We start from the raw sequence: 17,884 nt of genomic DNA, 5'->3' as shown, positions 1-17,884 counted from the left end.
TGACTTACTTCACTCTGTATGACAGTCTCTAGATCCATCCACGTCTCAACAAATGACTCAGTTTAGTTCCTTTTTATGGCTGAGTAATATTGCATTGTATATATGTACCACAACTTCTTTATCCATTTGTCTGTCGATGGGCATTTAGGTTGCTTCCATGACCTGGCTATTGTAAATAGTGCTGCAATGAACATTGGGGTGCATGTGTCTTTTTGAATTACGGTTTTCTCTGGGTTTATGCCCAGTAGTGGGATTGCTGGATCATATGGTAATTCTATTTTTAGTTTTTTAAGGAACCTCCATACTGTTCTCCATAGTGGCTGTATCAATTTACATTCCCACCAACAGTGCAAGAGGGTTCCCTTTTCTCCACACCCTCTCCAGCATTTGTTGTTTGTAGATTTTCTGATGATGCCCATTCTAACTGGTGTGAGGTGATACCTCATGGTACTTTTGATTTGCATTTTTCTAATAATTAGTGATGTTGAGCAGCTTTTCATGTGCTTCTTAGCCATCTGTATGTCTTCTTTGGAGAAATGTCTATTTAGGTCTTCTGCCCATTTTTTGACTGGGTTTTTTTTTTTTTTTTAATATTGAGCTGCATGAGCTCTTTATATATTTTGGAGATTAATCCTTTGTCCGTTGATTCGTTTGCAAATATTTTCTCCCATTCTGAGGGTGGTCTTTTCGTCTTGTTTGTGGTTTCCTTTGCTGTGCAAAAGCTTTGAAGTTTCATTAGGTCCCATTTGTTTATTTTTGTTTTCATTTCCGTTACTCTAGCAGGTGGATCAAAAAAGATCTTGCTGTGATTTATGTCAAAGAGTGTTCTTCCTATGTTTTCCTCTAAGAGTTTTATAGTGTCCAGTCTTACATATAGGTCTTGAGCCCATTTTGAGTTTATTTTTGTGCATGGTGTTAGGGAGTGTTCTAATTTCATTCTTCTACATGTAGCTGTCCAGTTTTCCCAGCACCATTTATTGAAGAGACTGTCTTTTCTCCATTGTATATCTTTGCCTCCTTTGTCACAGATTAGTTGACCATAGGTGCGTGGGTCTGTCTCTGGGCTTTCTATCTTGTTCCATTGATCTGTTTTTTGGTTTTTGTTCCAGTATCATATTGTCTTGATTACTGTAGCTTTGTAGTATAGTCTGAAGTCAGGGAGTCTGATTCCTCCAGCTCCGTTTTTTTCACTCAAGACTGCTTTGGCTATTCAGGGTCTTTTGTATCTCCATACAAATTTTAAGATGATTTGTTCTATTTCCATAAAAAATGCCATTGGTAATTTGATAAGGATTGCATTGAATCTGTAGATTGCTTTGCATAGTATAGTCATTTTCACAACATTGATTCTTCCAATCCAAGAACATTGTATATCTCTCCATCTGTTGGTATCATCTCTAATTTCTTTCATCAGTGTCTTATAGTTTTCTGCATACAGGTCTTCTGTTTCCCTAGGTAGGTTTATTCCTAGGTATTTTATTCTTATTGTTGCAATGGGAAATGGGAGTGTTTCCATAATTTCTCTTTCAGATTTTTCATCATGAGTGTATAGGAATGCAAGAGATTTCTTTGCATTAATATTGTATCCTGCAACTTTACCAAATTCATTGATTAGCTCTAGTAGTTTTCTGGTGACATTTTAAGGATTCTCTATGTATAGTATCATGTCATCTGCAAACAGTGACAGTTTTACTTCTTCTTTTCCAATTTGTATTCCTTTTATTTCTTTTTCTTCTCTGATTGCCATGGCTAGGACTTCCAAAACTATGTTGAATAGTAGTGGTGAGAGTGGACATCCTTGTCTTGTTCCTGATCTTAGAGGAAATGCTTTCAGTTTTTCACCATTGAGAATGATGTTTGCTGTGGGTTTGTTGTATATGGCCTTTATTATGTTGAGGTAGGTTCCCTCTATGCCCACTTTCTGGAGAGTTTATATCATAAATGGGTGTTGAATTTTGTCAAAAGCTTTTTCTGCATCTAGTGAGATGATCATATGGTTTTCCTTCTTCAATTTGTTAATATGGTGTATCACATTAATTGATTTGTGTATATCGAAGAATCCTTGCATCCCTGGGATAAATCCCACTTGATCATGGTGTATGATCCTTTTAATGTGTTGTTGGATTCTGTTTGCTAGTATTTTGTTGAGGATTTTTGCATCTATATTCATCAGTGATATTGGTCTGTAATTTTTTTTTTTTTTTAGTATCTTTGTCTGGTTTTGGTGTCAGGGTGATGGTGGCCTCATAGAGTGAGTTTGGGAGTGTTCCTTCCTCTGCAATTTTTTGAAGAGTTTGAGAAGGATGGGTGTTAGCTCTTCTCTAAATGTTTCATAGAATTCACCTGTGAAGCCATCTGGTCCTGGACTTTTCTTTGTTGGAAGATTTTTAATCATAGTTTCAATTTCATTACTTGTGATTGGTCTTTTCATATTTTCTGTTTCTTCCTGGTTCAGTCTTGAAAGGTTATACCTTTCTAAGAATTTGTCCATTTCATCCAGGTTGTCCATTTTATTGGCATAGATTTGCTTGTAGTAGTCTCTTAGGATGCTTTGTATTTCTTGGTATCTGTTGTAACTTCTCCTTTTTCATTTCTAATTTTATTGATCTGAGTCCTCTCTCTCTTTTTCTTGATGAGTCTGGCTAATGGTTTATCAATTTTGTTTATCTTCTCATAGAACCAGCTTTTAGTTTTATTGATCTTTGCTATTGTTTCCTTTGTTTCTATTTCATTTATTTCTGCTCTGATCTTTATGATTTCTTTCCTTCTGCTAACTTTGTGTTTTGTTTGTTCTTCTTTCTCTAGTTCCTTTAGGCGTAAGGTTAGATTGTTTACTTGAGATTTTTCTTGTTTCTTGAGGTAGGCTTGTATAGCTATAAACTTCCCTCTTAGAACTGCTTTTGCTGCATCCCATAGGTTTTGGATCGTCGTGTTTTCATTGTCATTTGTCTCTAGGTGTTTTTTGATTTCCTTTTTGATTTCTTCAGTGATCTCTTGGTTATTTAGTAACGTATTGTTTAGCCTCCATGTGTTTGTGTTTTTTACATTTTTTCCCTGTAATTCATTTCTTTTTTTTTTTTTTTTTTTTTGTAATGAGAAGCCCGCATACCGCAATGAAAAGTAACCCCTGCTTGCTGCAGCTAGAGAAAGCCTGCACGCAGCAGCAAAGACCCAACACAGCTGAAAATTTTTAAATAAATTAATTTTTAAAAATTACAAGGCAGATTTTATTCCGACTACTGCAGTAGGGAAGAGAGAGATTTCAGTATACAATGTGCTCAGCTCCACCAAAACAAAAGATAGGAGACTTTTAAAATGCTGGTTACGCTAAAAGAAATGTACTCAAGGGCATTAAGGGAGTTAATGATTATGCCAGTTAATGTGACTAGGCCATCAGGGCTTGTTAATTAACACTTATCTGGAGGAGAAACAAACTTTTAATAATTTTAGGACATGAGTTAGTTTTGTAAATTGGATAAGGCACCCACCAAAGTTAGGCTCCTACCCTCCCACAGGAACTGGGGGACAGGAGAGCTATCTCTCTGGATGTTCTTATTTCAAAGAGCTGTTTCCCAGGTTCTGAAGGAGACATTTCTGCATGGTAGAAGATTTACATCTTGAAGGGACAGAGAAAGGATTTATAATACAAATTTGCTAAGGTAACTCCTCTAAAAAAAGGAAGGTCAGGGGCCTATAGTCAGGTTTTGGCTGGAATAAAGAGTAAATTCTTTTGTCAGTTATAATAGTCAGTGCTCTCCAGTGATACACACTCAAAAAGGATACACACACACGATTTATTCTAAGGAATTGACTCACACCATTACAGAGGCTGAGAAGGACCAAGGTCTGCAGTCTGCATGTTGGAGACCCAGGAGACCCAGGTGTGGTTCCAGTTTGAATCCAAAGGCCTGAGAACCAGGAGAATTGATAGTATAAGTTCCTGCCTGAAAGCCAGCAGGCTCAAGACCCAAGAAGAGCCAACATTTCAGTTTGAGTCAGAGTCAGGAAAGAACTGATGTTACAGCTCAAGGCAGTCAGGCAGGAAGAATTCCCTCTTTTCCATGGAGGGTGATCCTTTTTGTTCTATTCAGTTTATTGGATGAGGGCCACCCACATTAGGGAAAGCAATCTTCTCCCCTGTAATTCATTTCTAATCTTAAAGCGTTGTGGTCATAAAAGGTGCTTGATATGATTTCAGTTTTTTTAAATTTACTGAGGCTTGATTTGTGACCCAAGATATGGTCTATCTTGGAGAATGTTCCATGCGCACTTGAGAAGAAAGTGTAATCTGCTGTTTTTGGATGGAATGTCCTATAAATATCAATTAAATCTATCTGGTCTATTGTGTCATTTAAAGCTTGCGTTTCCTTATTTATTTTCATTTTGGATGATCTGTCCATTGGTGTAAGTGCGGTGTTAAAGTCCCCCACTATTATTGTGTTACTGTCGATTTCCTCTTTTAGAGCTGTTAGCATTTGCCTTATGTATTGAGGTGCTCCTATGTTGGGTGCATATATATTTATAATTGTTATATCTTCTTCTTGGATTGATCCCTTGATCATTATGTACTGTCCTTCCTTGTCTCTTGTAACATTCTTTACTTTAAAGTCTATTTTATCTGATATGATTATAGCTACTCCAGCTTTTTTTTGATTTCCATTTGCACGGAATATCTTTTTCCATCCCCTCACTTTCAGTCTGTATGTGTCCCTAGGTCTGAAGTGGGTCTCTTGTAGACAGCATATATATGGGTTTTGTTTTTGTATCCATTCAGCAAGCCTGTGTCTTTTGGTTGGAGCATTTAATCCATTCACGTTTAAGGTAATTATCAATATGTATGTTCCTATTACCATTTTCTTAATTGTTTTGGGTTTGTTTTTGTACATCCTTTACTTCTCTTGTGTTTCCCACTTAGAGAAGTTCCTTTAGCACTTGTAGAGCTGGTTTGGTGATGCTGAATTCTCTTAGCTTTTGCTTGTCTGTAAAGGTTTTAATTTCTCCATCGAATCTGAATGAGATCCTTGCTGGGTAGAGTAATCTTGGTTGTAGTTTCTTCCCTTTCATCAGTTTAAGTATACCATGCCACTTCCTTCTGTCTTGTAGAGTTTCTGCTGAGAAAGCAGCTGTTAACCTTATGGGAGTTCCCTTGTATGTTATTTTTCATTTTTCCCTTGCTGCTTTCAGTAATTTCTCTTTGTCTTTAATTTTTGCCAGTTTGATTACTATGTGTCTCGGCCTGTTTCTCCTTGGGTTTATCCAGTATGGGACTCTGCCCTTCCTGGACTTGGGTGGCTATTTCCCTTCCCATGTTCGGAATGTTTTCGACTATAATCTCTTCAAATATTTTCTCTGGTCCTTTCTCTCTCTCTTCTCCTTCTGGGACCCCTATAATGCGAATGTTGTTGCGTTTAATGTTGTCCCAGAGGTCTCTTAGGCTGTCTCCATTTCTTTTCATTGTTTTTTCTTTATTCTGTTCCACAGCAGTGAATTCCACCATTCTGTCTTCCAAGTCACTTATCCGTTCTTCTGCCTCAGTTATTCTGCTATTGATTCCTTCTAGTGTATTTTTCATTTCAGTTATTGTATTGTTCATCTCTCTTTGTTTGTTCTTTAATTCTTCTAGGTCTTTGTTAAACATTTCTTGCGTCTTCTCGATCTTTGCCTCCATTGTTTTTCCAAGGTCCTGGATCATCTTCACTATCATTATTCTGAATTCTTTTTCTGGAAGGTTGTCTATCTCCACTCCATTTAGTTGTTTTTCTGGTGTTTTATCTTGTTCCTTCATCTGGTACATAGCTCTCTGCCTTTTCATCTTGTCTATCTTTCTGTGAATGTGGTTTTTGTTCCACAGGCTGCAGGATTGTAGTTCTTCTTGCTTCTGCTCTCTGCCATCTGCTATCCTAGTTTTAAAGTTTTAGTTTTTTGATCTGTGTGAAATTTATTGCAATAATGGTTCAATATACAGCTGTAAAACAATTCTTTGTACTCATATTCAACTATTATTTATGAAGTAAGCAATTCTTATCCAACTAGAAATACACTTCTAAGCATAGGCTTTTATATACACCATAATGCATATCCTAGAAAATCAAATTCGGTGGTGAGCTTGTTACTGAGTCCAAGCTTGTACCACTCACTGTACAGCAGGCCAGTAAATTGAGAAACGAGTTGTTAGGGCAAGGAATAGCAACTTTATTTAGGAAGCCAGCAGACTGAGAAGATGGTGGACTCGTGTCCCAAAGAACATCTTCCCCAAGTTAGACTTCAGGCTTCTTTCCTACTCGAAAGGGAGGGGGTAAAGGGGAGGGGGTGTAGTTGGTTGGTGCAAACTTCTTGGTGCCAGAATCCTTTGTTCTTGCAGCTGTCCACATAGGTCCACATCCTATTACAATGTTCCTGTAAACCTCCAAGACAAATGTTGTTCTCTGTTCTGCAACTTTTTATCTCTTGATGATTGGAAGAATGTTACACCTTTAAAGGTCAGAGTCTTGAGAATGGGCTGTCCTGTATATCTCAGGTCTAGGCAACATTCTTAACTTGTAGCAAAAGCAATGGAATACAAAGGTTAAAAGAAACATCCAATATGGAGTCAGATTTGTTCTTCCCTATTACAGGCTTAAGTTTATATTAAAGTATTTTTAGTTTTCAGTATTAAAATTGAGACTTTTATCTTAAGCTTCAAAGGGCCATGAACCCTGAGCTCTCTCAGAACAAAATATCTAACTTTCATGCAATTTTTACAAAGTAGAAACTGTTATCATGGAGGTATCCAGGAGAACCCGAAAGAATTCCTGTTGCCCATTTCCCATGGCAACATTCATCTGCTTATTAAAAAAAAAAATTGTTAACCTTAAGCTTTGAGAAATTTAATTGATCAGAAGTTGATGTCAGTCGCCCTAAAACCGAGAGTATTCCTAAAGCAAAACAGGTAACAATAACAAAACAAAACTTTTTTGGAATATAGTCACAAAGGTGACATCCAGTTATAGGTGGATGTAATTCCTCAATAAACTGAATTAGAGCAAAAACAATATTTTGAAATATATCTTTTGAGCCAATCCTCTGGAACACAACTTTTATGTAGACTGTATTTTTAGAACATTAAGAGAACTTTATGCAAGACAAGATCCTCTGCGTGATCTCCATCTATTCTGGGCACACACAGCTTCCACCTTCCTTCACCTCTTATTTTTCTTCATCCATTTCTCAGGGCTTAACTTCTCACTCTTGCTTCTTTTTCTCAACTCTCACACCAGCTAACTTGCACCAATTCCTCCCTGTCTGCCTTTCTGCATCATGTCTTGGCCCACTCTTTCCCCAAGGCATGTCTGTTTTCTCCTTAGCATTTAGCACAACGCCTGGCTTGTGGGAGGAGAGGCAGGGCAGGGTGTGGTTCAGCTCCAGGGTTTGGAGCCAGCAGACCTGACAGTAGTTTCTCCATGTATATCCTAAGGAGCTAATAGCAAATCTATTTCTGACGGTTGGGGGTTTCTGGTATGTGATCCCTGTTGTTAGTGATCGGGTCTCAACAGGTGTTTGTCAGTTGAATGAATTCATTCACTCTCACCTTTCCCTTCACTCTTCTTGGTTTGGTGTTAGCCTGATTGTACCAGAGTCTTCATTTCTTGTGCCCCACAAGAAAGAGAAGACAATGGCCGTGGCCAGTTCTCTATCTTGATCCATTGCCTTCTACCGCTCATCATTTAAGTCATGATATTGACCCGCACTCACTTCTGCATTCTTTTCTCTACCAATTCTGTGACCTGATTTGACCTTTTTAGATCTGTCTGCATCTGGCTTACATTTTACTTTTCTTCTCCACCCTGTTGCTCTCTCCAGTCCCATTGTCTTTGGGACAAGTTCATGATCCATGGTTAGACAATACAACCTCCTGCTTTCTCTTTGAGATTTAAACCAACCATATTTGTTCCATGTTAGGCACATGAACAACATTCTCTGCCCTAAACCTCATCATGAAAAGACACTGTTGCTATTCCAGGTTCTCCTGCCTGTCTGATCCTTACCTCCAGTCCAGTGGTTCTCTGAGTGTGGAACCCTGAGCAGCAAAGGCAGCTTTGGCATCACCCAAGAAATTATTAGACATGCACATTCTCAGTCCCATCCCCAAACCTACTGGGTCAGAAACTCTGGGGATGAGGCCCAGTAATCTGTGTTTACTGCCCTCCAGGAAATTGTGATACCCACTAAAGTTTGAGAACCATTGCCTTAACCCATCTAGTCTCCTGCCTTCTCCCTTCCTCCTATTCACACTTAATTAATTCTAGTAGGAAACATTTTATGCTTGGAGGTAATTGCACCATTTTGAAAACCATTATTCCAGATAATTTTAGAAGATCATGTAAAGCATCAAAATAATTTCCAATACTCAGTGGGCTCTTTCTCGTTCATCATTGCAAGAGATGGTGATGATCTAGATAAAAGAAAGTACAAATAATCCGTAAGACTCATTTTATTCAGGAGGGTTAAATTCTTCCTGGGGGGGAACACAGTTTTTCTCATGATGCTGATAAGCAGAGCTGGCAAATGGTAAAAATCCATGGAGAGCCTAAACAGTCTTAGAGATGCAAACTATTTTATATAGAATGGATAAACAACAAGGTCCTACTGTGTAGCACAGGGGACTATATTCAGTATCCTGTGATAAACCATAATGGAGAAGAGTATGTAAAAGAATGTGTATATATATGTAAAAGTGAATCACTTTGCTGTACAGTAGAAATTAACACAGCATTGTAAATCAACTATATGTCAATTAAATAAATAGTCTTCAGATTAATCAAACTTGGAATTCCCAAGCATTAGGAATTCCCAGCTAATTCCTTAGCTTGGTGATGAGTATAAGGAGTCCATTACATTAATGCTTCTACTTTTGTGTACATTTGAAAATGTCATAAGAATTTTAAAATAACAGTTACTTCACAGTAGCAGCATCATTTTATCTCCATGTTATATGAATCCAAATCAGATTTCAGTTTTGTCACTTCCCATCTTAGTTAGTCATAAATGATATTAATAATAAATTTGTACCTATTGCATGGTTTTAATTTATTTCTACTAGATATGTATATACGTAAATGTATGTAAGTAGGTAAGTCAATAGATAAAACATGGTTATCAATGTAAATGTTGAGGAAATGACCAAAAGCTAAGAAATTTGTGTGGTCTGTATATTGCTGCTGTGTAAATTGACAAATCCTGTAGAAAAACAATTTCACAAGATCTAGGTATGTATCACTAGACACTAAAATAGTAATACGCATAAATTTCATTTGCTGGAATCTCTCCTAAAGGGGGAGAATTCTAATTGCAGAAAAGATTTTATACAGGAAGGTAGTCAGCAGCGATTTCTGTTTTCATAATAGTATAAAACATTGGAAATCCCTTTGTGACCAACCACAGAGAGATAACTAAATAAACATATGTATATTCATTCAGTATAATTATTAAATGATAACTATACAAATTATAATGCTTATAAAAGTTTTAAAAAACAAAACACAAAATAAAATTTGTTACAACTATGGAAAATGTGAAAAACAAATTTTCTGTTAGGGTAGAGATATGATCAGTGTCTTATTTCTTCTTTTTTTCCCCCTATTTTCATTTTTTTAATGGAAATGTGTATTTAGAAATTATGACAGTGGAATTTGCAAGATTGTTTCTTCTCCCAAGTGGTTTGAGCCTTTGTGATTTAGTAAAGGCACTTTTAATCCATAGGGAGCTAAATTTTTTAAGAGTTAATCAGTCCCAAGAGGAGTGAATAATATTGCTTCTCTGTTACCACTAAAACTTCTAGCACTAAGCTAACTGCCTTGATGAAACAGAGATTCATAGAATCTAACGTAATGCAACTTCTGTTGCATCTTTTTTTCCTAATAGTGCATCTATGGTACTTTTAACAGTTAAAATGTATAGCAATCATTCCATCACGTCATTGCCCCAAAGAAGCAGAACATGGCAACCGTCCTGAAACCCCTTCCTCCTCTGGTTGTCTTATCCAAGACTTTTACTACACTTGGAACATCAGAAATCAAAGTGGTTTCCCAGAGATGTATTAAACCTAATGGCAGCTACATCATTATTCCACCAACTGGGAATCTGAAGTAGAGCTACTTCCCACGGTGTCAGTTTGAACAAGCTAAACCAAAGCATGTGAAGAGGACCAGGGACCATCCATTATGGGATGCTGATGCACTAACGCTCACACCCATAGCCCTTCCCATCCTGGGTACGCTCAGTTCAGCTGTGTACTTTCCATAGCATTGGCCTGAGAGTCTGCACTGATCTTCTCTTATTAATAAGAAGTACTCATATTGTTAATCACAATTATCGTGACTGCTATTACCATTTGAGACACATAAAAAGGTCAAGTGAAAAGAAGGGAAAAAACCCACAATCTTCAAGAATCAGTGCTTTATATTGTCTGCTTCAGAAGATTTTTTGGTGTCCATTATATATATATTTTCTATGTTTATAAAAAATTCAGGTCAAATATCATATGTCCTGGAACCATATGCTATCTAAAGCCTGTTGGTTTGTAAATTGCTCTGTTGAACATACATTTCATCAGGCCAATTCTAATTGGGGGCAAAGGGGGTAGGCAGAGGAATCTTTTGCGGCCATCTTATCACTGTGTATAAAATTAAAGCCTTGGGAGGAACATAGCAAAAGGAAAGGATTATTTATCCAAGATTAACCTTGGAGTCATTTTACTGTTTTATTTCTGCAAGTAAATTATCCATCTTCCCATTTTAAGGCAGGTAATTGCTTTGCTGGCTTCTGTGTTTCTGCTGAAACATAACTTAGAGTCTTTCATCTGGATATTTATTCATCTGACTGGAATAGCTTTCAGTCCTCTTTAAAAATTAATTTGACTTTAATGTCTAGTTATCTAGGACTCCCCTGGGCTAGGATGAAATCACACTGGGGGAATTTTGATTTGACAAACGGCCATTGTGCAGGAGCCTTTGATCCTCCACCATGGTGTTAACTAGCTGCCCCTTGTCTTGCTGAGCTTTGAGCAAGATCAAAGTCTGCACCCCACCGGGCAGGATCACTGGTGGGCACTGGGAGAATCCTGGCACCTCCCAGAGTCTTTGAGCTGCTGCAGCCCTTCTGCTGGAGCTTAGAGCCCTCCTAAACATTTAGAGAACTTGGATGTGCACAGAGATAAAGAGAAGACAGGGTGAGTTTTTCCTAGGGCCTTGGTGTACCGTGTCCTGGTGCTTGTTGAGTGCTTGAAGCCCTTTGCTCTTCAAAGTAGGAATTCCTGACCTGGTTATCCAATCTCTGAGTCCTGCTCAGGTTTTCCAAGTTTTCAAAAATTATGAAGAAAAATTTATTTTCATTTTCATTTAAAAAACACATAGAAAATATGGTAGATAATGATTTTTACAATTTTTTAAGTTTTTAAAAATTGGAGTATAGTTGATTTACAATATCATGTTAGTTTCAGGTGTGTACAGCAATGATTCAATTATACATATATATGTGTGTTTGTGTGTGTGTATACACACACATATTCTTATATATGTGTGTACACATATATGTGTACACACGTTTTTATATATGTATGTACACATATACACACACATACATATATATTCTTTTTCAGATTCTTTTCCCTTAGAGGTTATTACACAATATTGAGACTAGTTCCCTGTGCTATACAGTAGGTCCTTGTTGTCTATCTACTGTATATATGGTCGTGTGTATATGTAAATCCTAATTTATCCCTCCCCACCCCCCTTCCCCTTTGATAACCATAAGTTTGTGTTCTGTGTCTGTGAGTCTCTGTAAATAAGTTCATTCATATCTTTTTTTTTAGATTTCACATATAAGCAGTATCATATTTGTCTTTCTCTGTTTGGCTTACTTCACTTAGTATGATAATCTCTAGGTCCATCCACGTTGCTGCAAATGGCATTATTTCATTCTTTTTTATGCTTGAGTCATATTGCATGGTATATGTGTACCATATCTTCTTTATCCATTCATCTGTCGATAATTAGAAGAATGGAGAGAAAACAGGCGTATTGCTGAAGATCACTGGAAATTGTCGCCCTGGTGGTTAGATGCCTTGAAAGCAAAAGAACAAGTGTAGACTTTCCATACTGGCCTTGATACAGATTGTTCAAAAGCATCTAGACTCAGGTAGCAGGCTGTAAGTGTCACCCGTGCCTGGAAGGCAGGCGTGGTCTAACTCTGCGATCTCCTCGCTCTGACAGACGGGGAGCTCTCCATATCGAATGAAGATGACTCCCTGGAAAACGGGCAGTCCCTGAGCTCCAGCCAGCTATCTCTGCCCGCCCTGTCCGAGATGGAGCCAGTCCCGATGCCCAGGGATCCCTGCTCGTACGAGGTGCTCCAGCCTTCCGACATCATGGATGGGACAGGTAATGCCCCTGGTAGACATGGAACTGGTCCCCAGCATGCGGTGTTAGGGGCCTTCAGCCTGGCTGGGCTTTGGCTTCTACTTTGAACCACCCTGAATGTAAGGATCTCCTGGAAATGGAGATGAAAGTGACCAGTTAGTACATGCTGAGTGTAAAAATATGGAGGATGTGTCCATTTATTTTTCTACAGTCTTTAAAAACGTTTTTATAATCTGAATCTCTTTAAAGAAGGTATGTCTTGTTTTGTAATACTGATGATTTAAAATGTCTGTTTTCTAACCCTCATTTCTGTGAAGGTAAAGCTAAAGAGTCCTGTGCTTCTGTAGGGTACCTGTCTAAGTCCACCTGGTCACCAGGCCCTGGTATGCCTTTGAATCCTAATCCCAATATACCAGTTAATAGTTATATCAATTTAGTACATTGTACCAATTTACTATATAAAATCAATTAATGTGTTAATTGTCTACAGTTTTACCAGTATCCTGCTGACAGATAATTTTGATGCTGTCTGTCACTCCCTCTTTGGTCCAAAGTCCTCTGAGTGGCCAATACTCACCCCCTCGCAAGGCTTGCAGAGTGGTCCTCATTAGCCAGACGATGGCACCCTCCCGACAGCCAGTAAGGAGAGGTCCTTGCTGTCAGGAGACAAGCCTGGGGGATGGGGCCTCTGGGAATATCTGGAGTCTGGCTGGAGAGGCCACGGCCTTCCCCCACACCGTGTGCAAAGTCTGCGTCACGGAACTCAGACGGGAGGTGGGCCGGATGGTGTTTCCAAGTCAGCGCCATGCTTCACTTTGGGACCCAGCGAGTCACTGCTCCATCGGTGTGTCCACCACTGATGATAATAGCGTCCCCTGAGACAGGGGAGAACCTGGTTCTCCTGAGGATTGTGTACAGGGCTTTGGCTGCCGGAAACACTGCTACCCACAGTGGGGAGAAGGGAGAGAGCAGGGGAGGCTTTCTTCCTGTAGCCGTGATGGAGGGGGCAGATATGCATCTGAGTTGCAGTTCCCTCCCCCTCCCCAAGCTGGGGAGGTCGTTCCAACTAAAGCCGTAAGTTGAGACTTCTTCCTAGCCTTCCCTGTGACATTGGGGTCAGACGGATGTGATTGCTGTAGTGAGATCTGTCATCCCAGGGAAGTCGTAGAGTCTCATTCTGTCATTGGCCGGGTTGCCAGCATGGTAGGAGAGCCTGTGCTACCACCCGTGACAGCTCTTAACTGGAGCCGGTCCTGGTCTCCCCGTCCTCCGCCCGCCCCGCCATGGGGGAGAGGAGGAAGCAGGCCCCGGGCAAAGCAATGAGAAATGGGCAGAATCAAACCCAGAAAACCACGCTTCTGGCGAGTGCAGGAGAGAGGCAGGTGGAAAGTGAAAAGGGTGTTGATGTGGAGCATCCTGCACCTTATCCAGGTGTATCGGAGCTGGCAGGGGCGGGAAGGTGCCCCTAAAACTGCAGAACACCCCCTGGATGCTGCTGCCCAGCTCGGATGGCCCCAAGCCTGGAGGAGCAGCCGCTGCCCCAGACATGTGGGGATCACCTGCCCAGTGTCAGCCTCTAGGCTGTCCTCAGACCTGGGAGGCAGGGACACAAGGAGACCCAGCAGGCAAAAACAAGACCCCGGAATGCATTCTCTCTTCCTTCCCAGCAAAGGGCAAACAGGCCCAAAGGAAGATGCCGGCGTTTGGTGCTGGTTTGGTTCAGAGGGGGCTCCTGGTCCTTGATCCACTACACCTGCTGTCTGTCGGGTTGTCGCTGTGGTCCCATGAGTCACATTTTGGAGCACCCGTAGAATTTGCATTATAAACACCAAGGTTGAAGGGATGAAGCTTTGGATGCTTTGAGGAAGTGTCCTCTTCTTTCTTCTCGCTCTTCATCCTCCAGCTCTCTCTGTTTTCTGTCTCTCCCTCCCCGCTGCTTCCCCCACCCTCACCATGGCTTTATTGGATTTCTGGCGTCCTCTCTTTAACACCCCACTCGGACAGCCTGGGGCAGTCGGTGCTCTGCTGTGTCGCTAACCCTGTCCTGTGTGCCCCCCCGGCTTCCGCCGGCCGCACCTGCACTGCGTTTGTGTAATGTCGCTGTGTGTCATGTGGTTGTCCCCTCAGTGTCTGAAGAGAGTCCCTCTGCCAGTGAGTCTGGAGTCCTCCTGCCCCAAGATCCTTCAGCCAAATCCGTCCTGCTCCTGCCCCCCAAAAAACCTGCTGCTTTCCCTGGAGACCATGCGGAGACCCCAGTGAAGCAGCTCTCTGTCCTCAAGCAGCCCCCTGCCCTGCCTCCCAAACCCACTGCCAGGATTGCCAACCACTTAACAGGTGAGTCAAGATGTCTTCTGGGGACCCGCAGCCGTGCCTTCCCTTCAAGGGATCCTTTCTTGTGCTTTTTCTTTTTCTCTGGGGCCCGATGCACCTCTTTGGCAAGGTCGCTCTGTGGGACATTTGGGGGTTTCTGTGTGTGTCTTGGTACATGCCGTCGTGACCTGGGTTTGTATGTTCGTGTCCAGAAGCATGCGATATACACCTGCCAGTCATAGGCTGAGAGGCTGCAGTCGTGTGCATTTGTAAACATGTACATTGGCATTTATGTGGCTAAGTAAAGATTACTTGCCCATGTAGGTGAATTAGATTCACCATCAAAATCTTTGCAGAGATAAAGAGTAGCGCCTGTTCCCTTCATGATGAGTTTGCCAAAGCTTTAAATTTTTTGTCTTTAAATAATTCATCTGAAGCCCAGTGTATTTCTTCTATTAAAATTTATGTCTGTGCTGTTCTCTTTGGGGGGTAAAAAAAAAAAAAAAAGCAAAGACAGTAATTTGCAGGGTATTGTGGGAAATACCTTTAGAGAAGAGCAAGCTGAGGAATGTTGTCCTAAAAAAACTTTTTAAAAATTGAAATATAGTTGATTTACAATATTGTGTTAGTTTCAGATATACAGCAAAGTGACTCAGTTATATATTTCTTTCAGATTATAATCGGGATTAACAGATACAAACTACTATATACAAAATAGATACACGACAAGGATTTACTGTATAGCACAGGGGACTATATTCAGTATCTTGAAACAACCTGAAATGATTTTATATTTTCATTGTTCAAGTGTTATTTAACAAATGCACCCACAGGTATTAAATTGAGCATTCAGTGAAATTGCACTTCACCACACATTAGCACGCAAATCGGTCATGACTTTGTGATTTAAGGTTGTGGTGTAATCAGAGATTCAAGATTTCAGAGGGGTGTTTCTCCAACCTTGATAATAATCCCACCTGACACTGATTGACTGCGTTTTTTACAATATGTTTGCTATTTTTATAAATAGTCTCTAATTGATCTCTGTATACTTTTGTAAGATGGGATGGGGATGAAAGAATATTCACCTGTTTTATCATTAAAAACCTGAGGTGCAAGTGACTTTTCCAGGGCTGGCAGGAATTCTGCAGTAGAGCCACAATTAGACCCTGTGTTTCCCAACTCCTAGTTCAAAATGTTTCCACGGTGGCAGGGCGTCTCTCACGTGGCACTGAGTTTTATTAGGTTACAATTCAAATATAAGTTTGTGTCAAGCTCCTCTATCAATGTACACATCCATCCAAGTCAGGGTTTGTGGTTCAAAAGGGCAAATTTCCTTCTAAAGGAACCGTTCAACACATTAATAACACTTTAGTGCCCCCAAATTTAAATGCATAGAAAACCACAAAGGAAAAAAAACCCTTGTAAGCCTCCCTCTAAGACATAACCACTGTCCATCTATCATTTATCTAATAAAAATCAAATACGACTGTACATTTTCTTTCATCACCTGCTTTTTGCTCTCAGGGATGACTTATGAACTGGTTCTCATGTTAGTACATATCCCACAATGTGACCTTGTTAGCTACGTGGTGGGGATCCCGATTTACATGATGGACCCCTTAAGAGGTTTGCATCTTCCTTATTGTAAAAAATGCAACATCTCAACAGAGTGCATGTATTTTTATAAGCATCTCTGAGTTTTTCCTCACTTATTCCTGGTATGAGAATCGCTAATTCTAATTCTAGAAATAAATTATGTACGTTTTAAGGGCTGTGTACCTTTTAAGACTTAGATGCCAGATTTCCCTTGAGAAAGATTAAGTGTTGAAAAACAAACTCCTGCATATGGTACATATTTATTCAGCACATCTAACTCTAGGCGGAATTCTGTGCTAGGTATCAAAGTGGGTACAAATACATGAGAGTTCAGTGTATATGTATATGATATATATATATATATATATATGGATATGAATATATATTTCAAATATGCAAAAATAGAGCGCCAGAATAACTACTGTTGGGTGTAATACTTGCAGTTCAGCACAGTCTGGTAGAAGGGTTCTAGGAGAGCCTGAAACTTGAGCCCACCCTTAAAGCATGAAGGACTTTTATAGAGAATGAGGAAAGAACATTCCAGAAAAGAAGACCTGCACAAAGGCTCAGAAGTGGCCATGCTTCGGGCCGGTGACAAGGAGGCTGAGCTGGGGTGGAGGGTCCATCTTGGGGTGTACTGAGAGAGAGCGTTCACCAGGTAGGGCATGTGAGGATTTAGATTTTATCCCCGTGGCCCTGGAGAGCCTTCGGAGGTTTTTGAGCTGGGGAGTGGGTGGTATGATGAAAACTAGACTTTAAGGTATACTCCTGGGTCACTGTGTAGAATGAACAGGAAGAGGGGAAGGTTGAAGGCCCGACAGAGAAGCTGCCAAGGCCTGCCCTGTGTCTCGTTCTCCAGAATCACTAGTTGAATTAAATCGAACAATTTGAGGCAGGGAGACACTTTAAGAGGCCGCTCTAGTTGTTGAAATAGAAGCTCAAAGCATCTGGCTGATGGCAGTGGGAAGAGAGAGAATGGACCAGTAGACAAGACATTTTAAAAGAAGAATTGGGGCTTCCCTGGTGGTGCAGTGGTGGAGAGTCCACCTGCCGATGCAGGGGACATGGGTTCGTGCCCCGGTCCGGGAAGATCCCACATGCCGCGGAGCGGCTGGGCCCATGAGCCATGGCCACTGAGCCTGCGCGTCTGGAGCCTGTGCTCCGCAACGGAAGAGGCCACAGCAGTGAGAGGCCCACGTACCACAAAAAATAAAAGAAGGATTGACAGCATTTTTTTAACTAACATTAAGTTAAATCTAATTTATCTAGTTACCCAATGAATAGACACACATGTCACCTTCAGCCATGATCCCAGAACTTGGGTGGCCTGGTATCCGCAGGCCTCTCTTGCTCTGTTAGCCCAGTCTCTCCAGCTTCCGTTTTTCTTTCCCCAAGACAGTGGATTTTATCTATTATCTGTACATCTCACCTCCATAGAGCTTGGGTCATAGGGATAAAAATACATAAAAGCTGATGATCCTTACCATATTGTACCTGGTAGCCTCTTAAATATGAGGAAGGCAAGACAGGTACAGGGGTGTGTGGACTGCGAGTCTGGTGCTTTCCTTTGGGGTTTAAAC

The 17,884-nt window shown here is 40.5% G+C and overlaps 1 protein-coding gene across 1 annotated transcript in view; it reads left to right on the top strand.

Moving 5' to 3' along the window:
- LOC307059234 (phosphatase and actin regulator 1-like) overlaps nucleotides 1-17,884 on the top strand; it is a gene marked incomplete at both ends in the record, with an annotated part of 514,568 nt that overhangs the window by 457,809 nt on the left and 38,875 nt on the right. The window contains 2 exons of the mRNA XM_079713047.1: nucleotides 12,249-12,416; nucleotides 14,523-14,729. Of these exons, the coding sequence (XP_079569173.1) occupies nucleotides 12,249-12,416; nucleotides 14,523-14,729 (375 nt within the window). The remainder of the gene's footprint in view (nucleotides 1-12,248; nucleotides 12,417-14,522; nucleotides 14,730-17,884) is intronic.

The sequence above is a fragment of the Hyperoodon ampullatus genome, assembly GCF_949752795.1.
Source record: "Hyperoodon ampullatus genome assembly, chromosome: 10".
Classification (NCBI taxonomy): domain Eukaryota; kingdom Metazoa; phylum Chordata; class Mammalia; order Artiodactyla; family Ziphiidae; genus Hyperoodon; species Hyperoodon ampullatus.
This window is presented reverse-complemented; position numbering and strand designations above follow the sequence as displayed.